This window comes from Callorhinchus milii, unplaced genomic scaffold, assembly GCF_018977255.1.
Source record: "Callorhinchus milii isolate IMCB2004 unplaced genomic scaffold, IMCB_Cmil_1.0 Scaffold1, whole genome shotgun sequence".
Taxonomy (NCBI): Eukaryota; Metazoa; Chordata; class Chondrichthyes; order Chimaeriformes; family Callorhinchidae; genus Callorhinchus; species Callorhinchus milii.
The window spans coordinates 29,917,666-29,932,067 of record NW_024704742.1 but is presented as its reverse complement, the minus strand read 5'-3'; the positions used below and the strand labels follow the sequence as shown (position 1 = coordinate 29,932,067).

The 14,402-nt window shown below is 38.6% G+C and overlaps 1 protein-coding gene across 2 annotated transcripts in view; it reads left to right on the top strand.

The window, feature by feature from the left end:
* The window catches only part of LOC103181292 (alpha-1,3-mannosyl-glycoprotein 4-beta-N-acetylglucosaminyltransferase B), a 94,979-nt gene extending 85,218 nt beyond the window's left edge, over positions 1–9,761 (top strand). For both annotated transcript variants that reach the window (XM_007897658.2, XM_007897660.2), the window contains exons 11-15: positions 695–888; positions 2,139–2,217; positions 3,277–3,364; positions 7,186–7,298; positions 8,265–9,761. In XM_007897658.2, the coding sequence (XP_007895849.1) occupies positions 695–888; positions 2,139–2,217; positions 3,277–3,364; positions 7,186–7,298; positions 8,265–8,288 (498 nt within the window). In that variant the 3' untranslated portion in view covers positions 8,289–9,761. The remainder of the gene's footprint in view (positions 1–694; positions 889–2,138; positions 2,218–3,276; positions 3,365–7,185; positions 7,299–8,264) is intronic.
* Positions 9,762–14,402: the final 4,641 nt, after the last annotated feature.

Here is a 14,402-nt window from a genome sequence, read left to right as displayed (position 1 = left end):
GAAATTTACAGAACAGAAAACCATTTAGCCCAATCCATTCAGTCCTATTGTCTACCTTCTCTTCATCCATGTTTAAGCTAATGTTTAGCTTAGATTTTTAGCCATGTCTGATGCAAATCACTGCTATGCAGTTTTAATTCGTTATATAGGCTCCAAGTCTGATCAAATGCAGTATTGCAGTCAAACCCGTTATTACAAAATGTATGCAGATTGATTGAGGCTTGATGCCATTGCATCAAATATCTGATACTATTTACTTATGACAAAGTAACAGCATGTAGCAATTAGCTCCAATCTTGATCAGTGAATTAAAATATGAAATAAAATATCAAATAAAATGTGAGAAGCGATACGGGCAAATCCATTGTAAATTGTCCCACGTGTTCGTCTTTCAGATAGTAATGGTATTAAAAATAGTTGTGACTTACAATTTTCCTCTTAACCAAAGCACATTGTGTCAGGATAGTAGGGATATTTGGGATATTTAAATAGTGAACTATGTTTTTCAATATTGACTTTGGAAAATACAGTGATCGCAGCTGAAGATATACACCAATGTACATGTTTCGGTGCTCCGAAATTCTATACTACATAAAGAGCATCACGTAAATGCAAGTTGTTCTTGTTTCTATCTGTTCAAAGTATCTCTTTTGAATTTCCAGTTCTAATTCTGACTATTTTTTTTAAAATAAAGGATAAGGACTTTGGGAAACAACAATTACATAGAGGGCACTCAAATCCCATGGCGGAACTGAACACCAGCTTGAAAGTCTATCAGCAATACAATCTGGCAAAGGCCTACCAAGGCGAGAATTTCTTCTGGGCATTTGTTCCTGAGGCCGGGGACTTCATCCAGTTTAAATTCTTCCAGCCATTGAAAGTGGAAAGGTTAGCACGGATTGTTATTTTTATGAACTTGTCACAATGGCACAGAAGCTGGATAGATGACGTTATGTTACTTCTTTTATCTCAGGGTGCAGGGGTCTGCCCAAGCCAAGGATGCCTGCATTGTGGATGGCATTTTCTCCAGGCTTGAGCTTGGGTTTCCAATGCACCTGAAGTCCCGTGACCCTGTATGCTGTATGGGAGATTTCCTGGAAAAAATGCTCCTTGAGTTACCGTCCTTTTTTCCAGCAGTCACACAAGTAGCGACAGTGCAAATAGGCCGTCTGCATGTTTCTTGCCTCGCCTACTCTACCATCAGACACTCTGGAACTACCTGCCTCCATCCGTCCATCTTATTCCCTCTTTGCTCATTTTCAGATCGCACCTGAAGACTTCCTCTTCGACTATGCCTACAGTCTCTGCTCCTTTCACTTTTGCTCGGTGTCAAACAATGCTATATGTGTCAGCCTGGCTCAGTTGGAAGCATTCCCGTCTCTGAGTCAGGAGCTTGTCGGTTCAAATTCCACATTGGGACTCCGAACTAAGTCTAAAGTCTAAGTGGTGGCCAATCTTTATGATCAGCTAGCAAAATAAATTATCATGCTAAGGCCACTCTTTCAAACAGGGGAAGTTATCCATTAATAATATTCAAACTTCAGTGTTCCCTCTGCCGTTCAGGATAATAATAATAAAAAATAATCCTTGCATTTGATATAGTACCTTTCATATCAGGAGGACAGCTCAATATACTTCACAGGATATACTCCGTATTTGGAGATATACAGGGCAAAAAATTTCCAGCAATATTCCATAAACAGCCATGAAGTGAGTGACCAATTTTGTCTGATGATTGTTGACTAGATCACTGGAAAACTCCATTCTCTTTACAAATAGGTTCATGGGATCTTTAACAAACACGTTTATGCCATAAATCAATAAATATCAAGAAAAGCTGAAAGCACACTCCCAATTGGACACGGACTTACCTAGACTTATGCAATTTTTTTTGTTGGAGATCAGGGGGTGGTAATGTATTTTGGGTTAGGAGCTGAGTGTTCCATTGAATTCAGCGGAGACGCTATACAGTTCTGGGAGCCATGAATCCTCAGAATTACAAGCATTGAAGTGATATTGAGATGTTTGTCTCACAAGAAAAGCACTATATCAGTGCAAGTTATTGTTGTGATGTGATAAGGATTATATTTTGTGTAGTTTCTGCCTTGTTTACTTCTCATTTCTGTTTTCTTTGCCAGATACGTCTTTAGAAGTGGGAATGTAGAACACCCGGGAGACAAACTTTTCAATACAACAGTAGAGGTTTTACCAGCAAACGTAAGTAATTTCATGTTTAAATGTCAGAAACTCCTGGCTAACCTGCCTACTTGGCAAGGGAAACATTTATGCAACGTCACATCAATGCTCTGGATAATTTAATCATTAAGAATTATTTCACATTTCCATCCTTTTGCGCACGTAAAATTTGCACTGAAATGTCAACTTCCAACTTGGTCTTTTAATGCTTTGACATAGAGTATCATGGAATTTGATAAATACTGAATATTTCTGTTGTTGAATCTTATCAAAATAATTCCAGGTTCATCTGCATCAAAAGTAAAAAAAAAATTCCTTCCATCTACAGTCCTTTGTTGGGAAACAAAGTTAAACAGATTGCTTTGTTCAAAGATCTAGATGTCCCTCCCCTCACTGTTCTAAATTCATATTACCCACAGAGATAATCTGGTCTGTGCTCATTCTCAGCTGTGGCAGAAGTTGAGGACACTTGGCTTCAGAACCGATTGAAACTCCGCTCCCCGATCACCCCAGTCCTTGCCAGACTGCACTGGCTCCCTATCCCAGAGAGGTTCGACTTCAAGATCCTCACCCTCGTATTCAAGTCTCTGTGCTCCTCTGCATACCCCTACCTCTCTGACCTCCTCTCTCCTCAAAACAGCACCCGTTGCCTTCGTCCTCCGCTCCACCCTCGGCGGTCGTGCTTTCAGCCACTATGCCCCGAGGCTCTGGAACTGCCTTCCTCACTCCCTTCGTCTCGCTCCCTCCCTTCCCATTTTCAGGTCTCTGCTGAAGACCTTTCTTTTCGACCACGCCTTCGGTCACCTTTCTCCCCCTCCCCCTGGTTCGGTCCCGGGATCCGAAACTGTAAAGCGCTCTGAGACACCGTCTGGCGTGGAGGGCATTATATAAATCCAAGTTGTTGTTGTTGTTGATTGGGAAAAAATAACCTGAGTTCCTATTTCTGACCATTATACACAATACAATAGAGCATACACAGTGATCTCTGTGGAACGCATTTTTAACCTACGTTGGAAAATGAAATTTGTTTGATATTGTCTTAATATTCCCTTTGACTCCTCTTTTCTGTCAACCTTTCAGAGAAGTGTCCTTGAGAAAAAATCGTTGCAAGACTTTAGTGTCAAAGACCCCAAATACAAAATAACAAAAGATGGATATTTAAAAATAGGTAAGAAACTTTTCTAAAAATAATCTAAGCTGTTGAAGAATAATGCTCCACAGAAGGAAATTCTTTAAATATGTTTGCATTTCTGATATCCAGCTATCTTAAAAGGAGGCACTAAATGCTGATTTCTATCATTAATTGGTGTAGTGCATTCTGTCAGAGCAGAGTTCTTCTGTTTAAGTTTATTGGCATTCTTTGCAACTCAGTCACTAAAGTGAGTCACATTACCAAATTGTTGCATATGAGAGCCCAATGTGTATAGAATACCATTATTGCAAAGACCTGCATGTCCCAGGATGGGTCCATATTGTTACAATTACCATCCGTTGAGCTGGCTGGATCTGCGGTCATGCCCTGGTGTAAAAGTGTGGGAAAACTGGTGAGAGTGTTGTTCTTCTCCAGCAAGAACCATACCCGTCATCAATACCTTCATTGAGCTCCTAGTGTACCCGGTTAATCTGGGGAACTCAGCACACCGTGTCCAGAAAGAATAATTATCTGCACAGACACCAACAATGGTTCAACATTTGCACAGCACCCAACATTACTGCTATTAGGCTTGATAATGGCATTAAAGCCAAGGTGACAAATTGTAAGATTGAGATCTAATGTGGACTTTCAAAAGGGTTCTCAAAAACCCAATCCTGCAGATACTCAGCTGTAATGTGCATTCACTTACATCAGGAATCTCAAATCTTTTTCAAAAACTGTTGGGACTCTTACAGTTTTCACCCTACAATGTAGAATACCTGAGCCTCAAAGCTTCCCTCTCTATATAAGACTGCCTAATCGTGTCATATATGTGGGACTGCACATATGAATGCCTCTTCCATGCCAGATGGAATCACACAAAGGATGATTCATTTAAATTCATTGTTCATACATGGGAGAAGTAATAATTACTCTTTCATTTGATATAGTGCCTTATCATGTAACCAAGGTACCTCAAAACGCTTCACAGGATATACTGCAAATTGATGCAACCTTATGTATGTTGTACTCTATACCAAAGCTATAGAGCAATTGACACATCAATATGAAAATCTGTACTGTGATTATTGTGAAGTCTATCTACAAAGGGTATGATCCAGTATCATTGCTATTCTTAGAATGTGTCAAAGAGAAGGAGAAGGCAATACTATTGAGATTGACGAGATTACCAGATACTTGAATGCTCATAACACATCAGCTTTTGAAAGCTTTTGGCAACGGTTTCATTTTAGAACACATGTCAAGTACCGAGCATGATACGACTTGCAGTACATCCGCTAGATTAGCAAATGTGAGAATCTAGGATTTGGGAAATTTACTACACTGCCAAAATCTTACAGCTTTGACACAAATCCTATTTGATCTATGACATTTTATTCCAAGATTTTCCAAAGCATTTCGAAGTTTGAAGATAGTGACTTGATGAAATAAAAGGCTTGCCAATATCATCAGTCAACTATCTTGCTTGTATCCATCTGAAGGTGAGCACCACTCTCCTAGAATGTTACTCAAAGCATGTGTCATGGGTCCAGGGAAGCCCTCCTCAGTATCAATGATGATATGCATCCATGTTTATCGATGGTCTCTCATTGTTTCCAATGCCTCTGTACATCACCATTTACTGCTGGTACTGCACATCTCACATTTTAGGAGGTGAATTGCCATGCTGGGAGGTGAATATTCATCCTCTGCATCCCTCTGGTTCCTTCTGATTTTGGACTACCTTTGAACTTGAAGTATCACCAATTCTCTGTCATGCCAACACAGGAACAGATAATATTGGGCTATATTTTTAGCAGCGTTTTTTCTCACATGGAAATAATACATCACCATTTCTTATACCTCTGGTCTCAAATTGTATCATTGTATCATCATGGACACAGAGGGAGTCTACAAAAATGTTTTACACCCCAATGTATTGAATTAATTTGAGTTTTGCAGTTACATTGGGACATGATTGACTATTTTCTAAATATCTATCTATACTAATAAAAAAAGTGTTAATTTAGAGATTACAAGATCAGAAGTGTGATGTTTGTCATGGTCTTAATCTTAAATCCATTGTCTTGAAATGTAAGATTGGGAATAATTTTGGAAAATTCACAAATTCATTCTTAAATTGGAAGCAGGTGTTCCAAAATTGATTTAAAAAACTATGGAAAAGTAGTTCTTAGAATTTCCGAGAGGCCAAGATCTTTCCCAAATTCTACACAATCTTATATTTTCAGATGGTGGACTTAAGGTTAAGACCAAGTGAATTTCAGGCCTCCGCACTGATATCCAAACAGTGTAGACCATAAACAGTTGCAGAAGAGGATTTGTCAACATTTTTGTCAGTCAGCTTCCCCATGGGAGATTAGCCAGTCCTTTTCAAACGTTTTTGGAGTTTTACGATTGTAAAATGCTGGACTTCACTTTGAGAGATTGGATTACACCTATTATGACTTTGCATTAATGAGAGGGAGCATTGTGAAATGAATAACAAATTCAAATGAACAAGACTGGGGCAAAGGATTGCCTGGACTGTCAGCAGCAGAGAAGCTGACCTTGCTTCTCATTGCCCATTGGAGCCCGAGAAGGCAATGATGTGTTTTTTTCTTTTTCCCCAACATTAAACATCAACACAATATACACACATTATGTGTATGGTACTGTATGCACGTAAATATACACACATGTGGCGTGTGCACCAACAGACACACACCCACACACAACTATCAGCCAGAATCATGAGAAAAAATGTTTTTATTTCAAAAGCATGTGAGAACATGTGGAATTGTACTCTAGGCATTCACAGTGAAGAATATGAATTTTCAGTCAAATTTGTCCTTTAATGTGCTCTCATTTCACAAACAAAATTGAAATACATTTATTTTCTGGATTTGAACATTTAATTTGTGGATTTACAGTTAAATAGCTGTTTCCTTATTTACCAAGATATGTTTATATCATTTATGGGCTTTGAGCAAAATTGCCCAGTTCATAACAGATTATGGACATCTCTGATTGTACCATTCAGAAATGACTAGAACTGGCCCAAATTCATTTAATTTTATGGCTCGACTACGCCAACTCCCTGCTTTTGTAACTCTTCCGTCCACAAGCTGTAGATCATCCAGAACTCTGCAACTCATGTTCTCTACCACACCAGGCTCCGTGATCCTATCATCCCACCCTCGCCTGGTTCCTCATCCCCCAGAGGATAGAGTTCAAAATCCTCGTCCTCTCCTTCAAAGCCCTCCATGGCTTTGCTCCTTCCTACCTCTGTGACCTGCTAACACCATGTCAACCTGTCTGCTCCCTCCACTCAGCAGACTCCAGCCCGCTCCGCTCCACCATCAGCAGTCAGGCCTTCAGCCTCTCTGCCCCCCACCCTTTGGAACTCCATCCCACAGTCACTTTGCCTCGCTCCCTCCTTTGTCTCCTTCAAGGCCCATCGCACGATCCTCCTCTTCGACCACACATTTGGCCACCCTCTTACTCCTACCCTCCCTGCCCTCCACCCCTCCTGATACCAAACCCCTGCTTGGGTCCAAATATCTGACTGTCCAGCGACTTGTGACGTCCTCCCAACATGAAAGGCGCAAAACAAATGTAATTTGTTATTGTTGTTTATTACAACTCTTATAAAGTTTGTCCAGAGGAAACATGTCAGATGGTGGTCGAAATGCATGAACTGGAGGTGAGAAGGATTGGGTCTGTACCTCAATGCAATGGTTCATGGCCAAACTAACTCTTCCACTTGTTACCAATTTAAGTTTGCAGGCAGTTGAATATGGCATACTATTTTCCTTGTGAGTGACATAATAACTATGTTTCATTTATGCATTAAGGTTCATTTGTGAATGGAGTTGCAGAAGGAGAAATCGAGACATCGATTGGAAAGATTGAAGCTATTCGGTTAACTATTCAGACAGAATCCCCTGTTTGGGTATTACTGAGTGAGGTAAAATTTAACTTGTTTCACAGAATGCTTACAAAGCTATTAGGGTGAAATGCTCATTGTTTTATCATGATTTTCTGCTAGGAAAAGAGCACAAAGAATTTACCGGCAGAAATCCCACCACAATTCCACAGACATGCTAAAATGTAGGGGTGAAAATTGCTATGTTTCTTAATAGAATTGACTCTAAGTCAAGAGTTATTTTGTGTTATAATTTAAGATCACTCAGAAAATTCTTCAATCTAGTCTTAATCAGGAGACTGTTTTTTGCAGTTCTTAAGAAGAACTGGCTTGAAATCAAGACATTTCCACAATCCACAAATTGGTCTTACAAGTTCACACCTTTTCTATTTTAATACATTGAATCTTGCTAAAAAAAATCGCAATCTCCAGTCAATAGCAGAAGTCTGTCTACAGAGTGAATCTCTTCAGGTTTAGCCCAATGGTTGGACCCGCAACCAGTATCAAAGATTTCAGCACTGCTATGATTATTGAAAAGTTCAGTGCCACTTCACAGGTTTAACACAGGTTGAGTGAATCTGGTGAAGCAACACTGAAAAGCCAACCAATTTTAAACCTGTGATTTTCTGTTTTTTTTCTAATGGTGAATGACAAAAGAGGATACAGAAAGGAGTAAGGAGATGGCCTCTTAAGAAAAAAATCATTAGGCTTCAGATTTTCAAATTACATGTCATGTAATTGTTTGGGTGAAAGTTAACATTATCATATTATAATATATCATATATATATTACATATAAAGTTGATGTAAATATGTTATTTGTATACACATTGCTAACCAATTATTTTGAATAATTAAATACTGGGTGTTTTTCAGACCTTTAGATAATCATTATATTGTTTGTGTGTGTGGTGTGTGGAGAGGGAAGGGAAGAATAGGTTCCCTTACTGTCTGCAACAAAAATCACAAATAGCTGTTAAAAATAAATTCTGCTTGCATGTTTTCTCAGATACTCATTAAGGCAGCTACATAACTACAAGAAGGAGATTCCACTACCTTCCAGAAATACACCAACAGTATTGTCTCTTCAACCAAGGATAATTACACGAAACGTAATTTGAAAATCTGAAGCCCAATGATTTTTTCTTAAGAGGTCATCTCCTTCCTCCTTTCTGTATCCTCTTTTGACATACAACAACTATGGAGTTTTTTTTGATGGAGATGGATTTCTTCCACAACTACGCCGTCTAGTGGAGCCACATTAGAAGGACAATTCGGTCATGTTCAGCCAACCTGAGCCAGAGTAAACTTTAGGACTAATTGATTGTGGAGAGACATTGAAAGTATGCAAATAATTTAAACATGAGCTTTTAAAAACAAGTTGAACTTATTTATAAATATGCTGAATTTGTTTTCCTGTGTTTGTTTCAGCAAACCTTTACTCTCACCAGGAGGCTTTTAAAACAAGAAAGGCATAGTGTATTTTAATGAAAACTTGAATTTCTTGCCAAGTGGTTAATGAACTTTGAAAACAATTCATCCAACTTGATTTTAGAATTATCTTTAAAGTTAAGGTTGGTGTCATGCCTGTGCTTGCAAATACGCGTAAGCTGAGTTTCCTTCCTCTCCTCCAAAGTATTTTTGACTCCAAAGTACCTCTGCTGGGATTTAGTTCAACGGCCAGTTGTTCTCTGGTACCTCATTCAAGTGCCCATTATTTATGTGTAAGCCTCGACAGTGAGTGGCAACATATCTGAGCCCGATCTCACCCGAAGTCCACATAAGCGCGTCCTCCAGCAGAGGTTCACATACAGCGACCCAAAGTGGAAACCTTGTGATTCTCCTCTCCCCTAAACCAGGAGCACTGAGGCCAGTTGTCACAGCTGCTAATCCTGGCTAACTCAGCTCAGACTGGGATTCCAAATGTTATGGGCTTTGGGTTGGCTGGGTTTTCAGTGTTGTCTCTAGCAACCTGGTGAGGTCCTCAAGGCAGCCCACATGAGACTAAGTGCTGCACAACATTCACTTGCCCAGTGAGGGGCCAGCAAACGTGAATGTTTTGGGCAAGGATGACTTTGAATGTTGAATTCAAAGTTGAATGACTGGGCAAGGATTCAGACAAAGAACAGGTGGTCCAGCAGTCTGGCTGATAGCCAGGTAGATCTAGTCACTATTTTTTGGGTACCTTTCACATGTGGTACTGCTACAAGTTTAAAGATTAAGCTGTTCTCAAATCCATTCATTCACTGGTTCTTGTTCTAGCAACACTTATGAATGTAGTTTTATTAAATTCAATTTAACATTTTTTTAAAAAATGTCATTTTTGTAGCACAAATACTGTATCAAGGTGCGTTTCCCTCCTTTGCCTTCATTACCAGAGATCAGGTTAGAATTTATAAAAACGTTAACTCAGTATGCACGGGTATCCAAAAAATGCATATGTCCTAAATCACCTTGCATAACACAAACCAATCAACTGGCATGTTTAATTTCAGATCATTCCCCCACCCCGAGATCTGTCAATGAGATCTTGGGGGTTAGACTGAAATGAAACATGCCAGTTGATTAGTCTGTATTATGCCTGATCATCTGACAACAGTCAGTTTACGTGAGAAAACAAAGAACTTTGACGACAAGTCTTGGATCGTAAAACAAATTGTATTGACGGTACCAATTTTTATGTATAGGTAGATTTTTGGGATATATAAAAATATACACACGATTTTGTATTAACATGATCTCTGATTACAAAGCACTCACTATCACAAACAGGAAAATCAGGCCGTTTAATTTAAATTTGGTCTGCCACATGTAGAAAACCATCTCCTTAATTAAGAATTGCCTGTACGGGTGCACTGGGGGAGGGGAGGTACTAAAGATTTTAACCAGCTAAACCTGCTCAGCTTGCCATTGCAAATGCTAGATACAATACAAAAGTACATTTGTAAAGTGCCTTTTACGTCTGGAGGACGTCCCAAGGCTCTACTTGTCCAACTAGGACCCATCAGGACTTTGGCTTGCAGATTTAACTATAACTAAGTGGGAAAAGTTCCAGCCACAATCTGCTTCTCCAAGTCCCCCTAATGAGCCAGAATGACTGGTTGCAGACCTGTCTGGTTTACAAACCTGATTACCAAATCTGCCAAAATGAATCAACTCAATTTCATTATTCCATTGCCAGTCATGTTGCACTGGAGTCAACACAGCCCCAAACACACACCAGACACTACTGCAAAAAGCATAGTGGTTAGTTAGCCATAAGACATCTGATTTTTGTCAATGTCATTCCATAATTAACTTGAAATGGGTATTGTCGTTTTCCTCAATCCATCTGGCTTGAGCTTGGTTGAGCCATCTGGCTGAAAGCTGCCTCAGCTCATGTCAATGAGGCAGGCAACATTGGCAGTCAGGTTTATAAACCTTATCCAATCAAGTGTTCAACCACTATCTCAACTAACCAGTTTTAGTTTTTTTTCCAATGTAAGAGTCTCAAACCTTAACCCCTCACCTTTCATTTTGAAATCTACCTGCGTTTGTACAGCAATAACTGGCCTTCAGTCTGAGAACACATTATAAATCATGGCTTGCCAAAAAACAATACTTAGTGCTTCTGTTGCAGTGTTGATGTTTCTGGGATCAGACTGTATATGAAGTTTTAGTCAGGAGGATGTGGGATATTAAAGTCAATGTATGCAAGCTTCCCAACAGGAGCACTTTTTCAATCCTTTAATTGGAATATAATGTTGGAGATTTATTTGTTTTTTTTTAAAGTTCATGCTTTTCTTTGATAGTCAACTCTATATCATATTACAGGTTTCTTATTTTTTTGTAATTAGTTGCTGATAGATGCATCAGACCTGGATGTTTTTCAATGGAAAAATAAAAGCAAATAAAACTCTTTCATTTTCACTGTTCCTGACTTTTTCGAATTTGCTGCACTGAATGGTATCGTGTGAGAAGACATAGTTACTACTGCATACGGAGTGTGATTTTTTTGTTCATAAAACCCAGGTGAAGATGAAGTCAACAAAACATTCCATTACTTTTTATACTACAATGTACCAGAAATAACTATACAATGATTTGGACATTATCCGCCCTAATATTCTCTATTAATTTTCCTCTTTTCAAGGTGGTGGCTCACTCTAATCATGGGAACCAATAGCCTCCAAGTAACAAAAGCACCCAAGCAGCAATTTATCTAGTGTGGGCTCTAACAGTGAACATCAGCAAGCGATCTGATGATGGTGAAAAGATTAGATCCAAACTTAGTTTCTGAGATATTAAGTACATTGGTTTAGTCATGAGTGACATTGCAAACTTCAACTTCTTGAGAAGAATGAAATGTTGAAAATCCATTTATTTTGAGATTACAACGCCCAAAACAGCTTGAACTTCTATAGCACCTTTCATGTGGGAAGAGTCTTGGAGCACTTAAACTAATATAATTTTTTAAACACTAGGATCTTAAGAATCCGCTCATACCCAATGAGAATTCCATTTGTTACTGCAGTCAAATCTTGGTGTTGAAGTCTTGAATGTACTTGGACCCATAAGAATATGCTTTAAAATGTTAATGCTGTCAATTGTGAGATTTGACCACAAGATTAAAGGAATATCAAGTAAAAAATAGAAAATTACTATGGGCACAAATGCATAACCTTATTATTTGAGAACATAATAATGCCAACCATCTTCAAATTCAATGCAATACTGTATTCTTTTCTGAGCAATCATAATGCTAGAATAATCAAATGCTGCCAAAAATAAAATGAGAATAACAAAGTAATAAAAAACTCAATGCTGCCAAATGATAGGCCATCACTCAAAAACAGAATATGTTTCACAAGGGAGATAAGCAGTGCTCCATGGAAGGACAAAAGATAATAAACCTAACATTTTGGTATTGCACCTTTCACATTGGGAGGATCTCAAAGCGCTTCAAAGGCTATTCAGTAAAGTGTTGAGACCCTGTTTTGTGGGCGAATGGGATGCAACAAGCATGCAGAGAGAAAGGAGTAAAAAACACCTGTAAGAAAATAATAATCCTTAGATTCGATATAATGATTTGACGTTGTTGAGACATCTCAAAATACTTCTCAATATTTTGCTGTGAAGTGTAGTGATTGTGTAGTTGTAGGCGAATGTGGCAGCCAATTTGCAGTGTCCCTCATCAATGTCCCACAAACAAACATGGAGTTACTGACCAATTTTATTGGGAGATTGTTGGCCAGGACACCAGGAGACCCTTCTCTTTTCGAATAATAATAATAAGTAGACAGGACCTCGGTTTAACATCTCATCCGAAGAATGATATCTCCAACCATACAGCATTCTCCCAGCACGGCATTAAAGCATTAGCTTAGACTATGTGATTCCAAGTCCCGACGTGTGGCTTGAATGCACAACCTTCTGATTCAGTGGTGAGAGTGCTATCTCACAGACTGACACATAAAACCAAATATTATTCTGAGAAGTTATATCTTCTCAGGTATATTCGCCCACACATATACAGTCAATTCACTTTACAGTATATTCTGTGAAGCGCGTTGAGACATCGAAAAGACGTGAAAAGCGCTATATCAAATGCAAGGATTATTATTATTATCTATGAGATGTTATATATATTGTGTTTTGAAGGTTTAGAGCAGGGTGGTCCAACTGGAGTCCTAAAGGCCACACCAGCCCCTGCCAAACAATTCTAATAGCTGCCAAGTCTTCGTGGAATAGAGATCATGATACAAAATAGGGATCGCCAAAGTCATATATCCATTTATTATTGTGTGCAAAAGCAGATGGTTTCCCTTTGGGCTGCTAACTTGTGGTATTTAACTTGATTCACTCAACTTTGTTACAAATTAGCCAATCTTCAAGCCAGCCCTTTATCGCTTTGCTTGTTGGAGTAAAATAAATCTAATAATTTGAAGATTTGTTTACCAATAGCACAATTCTTAATAAAAGGTTGGCAATGGAGCATGCTGCATTTTTTGAAAGATGCGATGTTTCTGCTTAAACTAAATTCTTGATACATCACCACTAGGGGTTGCAAACCTGTGCTCCTCAAATCCCATGAATAGGAAGCATAGTAATAATAATAATCCTTGCATTTGATATAGTGCTTTATCAGGTCTTCGAGACATCTTAAAAGAGGTTCATAAATTCTTTGCAGGCATTTTAAGATCAATCAATATTTTTCTGGCTTATATACATGTGGATACTTTTAAAAGTGGTCTAATTGGTGCATCATCACATTGGTACCCCAATGCATGGAGCCATACAATGGTAGGAGACAGATTTACATCTCTGACTCTCAGCCTGGTTGGTTACCTCAATAATGTTGTCAGCTCAGCTAAAGAGCAACTAATTTGGATTTAGAAGGAATAAGTATTGTGAGGAGTGAGCTTTGAGATGTTTCGACATTATAAGTGTTATAAAAACATAGATTCATTCAATTGATATCTCATACCACACAAATCTGAAGGAATTCTTTGAGGAAGTCACTAATCCCTTGGATAAAGGCTATTTAATAGATAGAGGGTCTTTTCTGGATCATCAGGTTTTCACACTGTGCATAAATGATCTGAAGGAGAGGAATTCTTTGTGGCTAGGTGGATGAAGAAGGATAGCATTCGTGACGGTTAAGATCAATAAAATAGACGGGAAGAAGTGACATATAGATTTTAATGTAGATAACAACAAGGCAATCAAATGTAAGGATTATTATTATAATGCATATTGAAATGAGGAAGCAGTAAGTGTGAATATTTGACTACAAATAAAAAAAAATTGTTCCAGACATGTACAGGTCATTGGCCAGGCCACGTTTTGGGGATTAATTAGCAGTATTTCTCAACGGGATTCTTCATTCAGAAATCTGAAATGGGAGCTCCGTTGTGTCTTGTTTATGCCAACCCATGGGAACTGCACTATATTATAGGTTAGATATACAGCCATACCTGATCATCATCAGATTGTCTCCAGGGGTCAGCAGAAATCCAGAATAGGACGTCTTTACAATGGGTAAATCAGTCAAGAAATCAATTATTATTTCAAGAGTTCATGAAGAGAAATGGAATGTACTGCAAATCTTTCCTTGATATTGAGAGTGACAAAGTACTATTTCTGAAATACCTCAGGCAATTAGTAC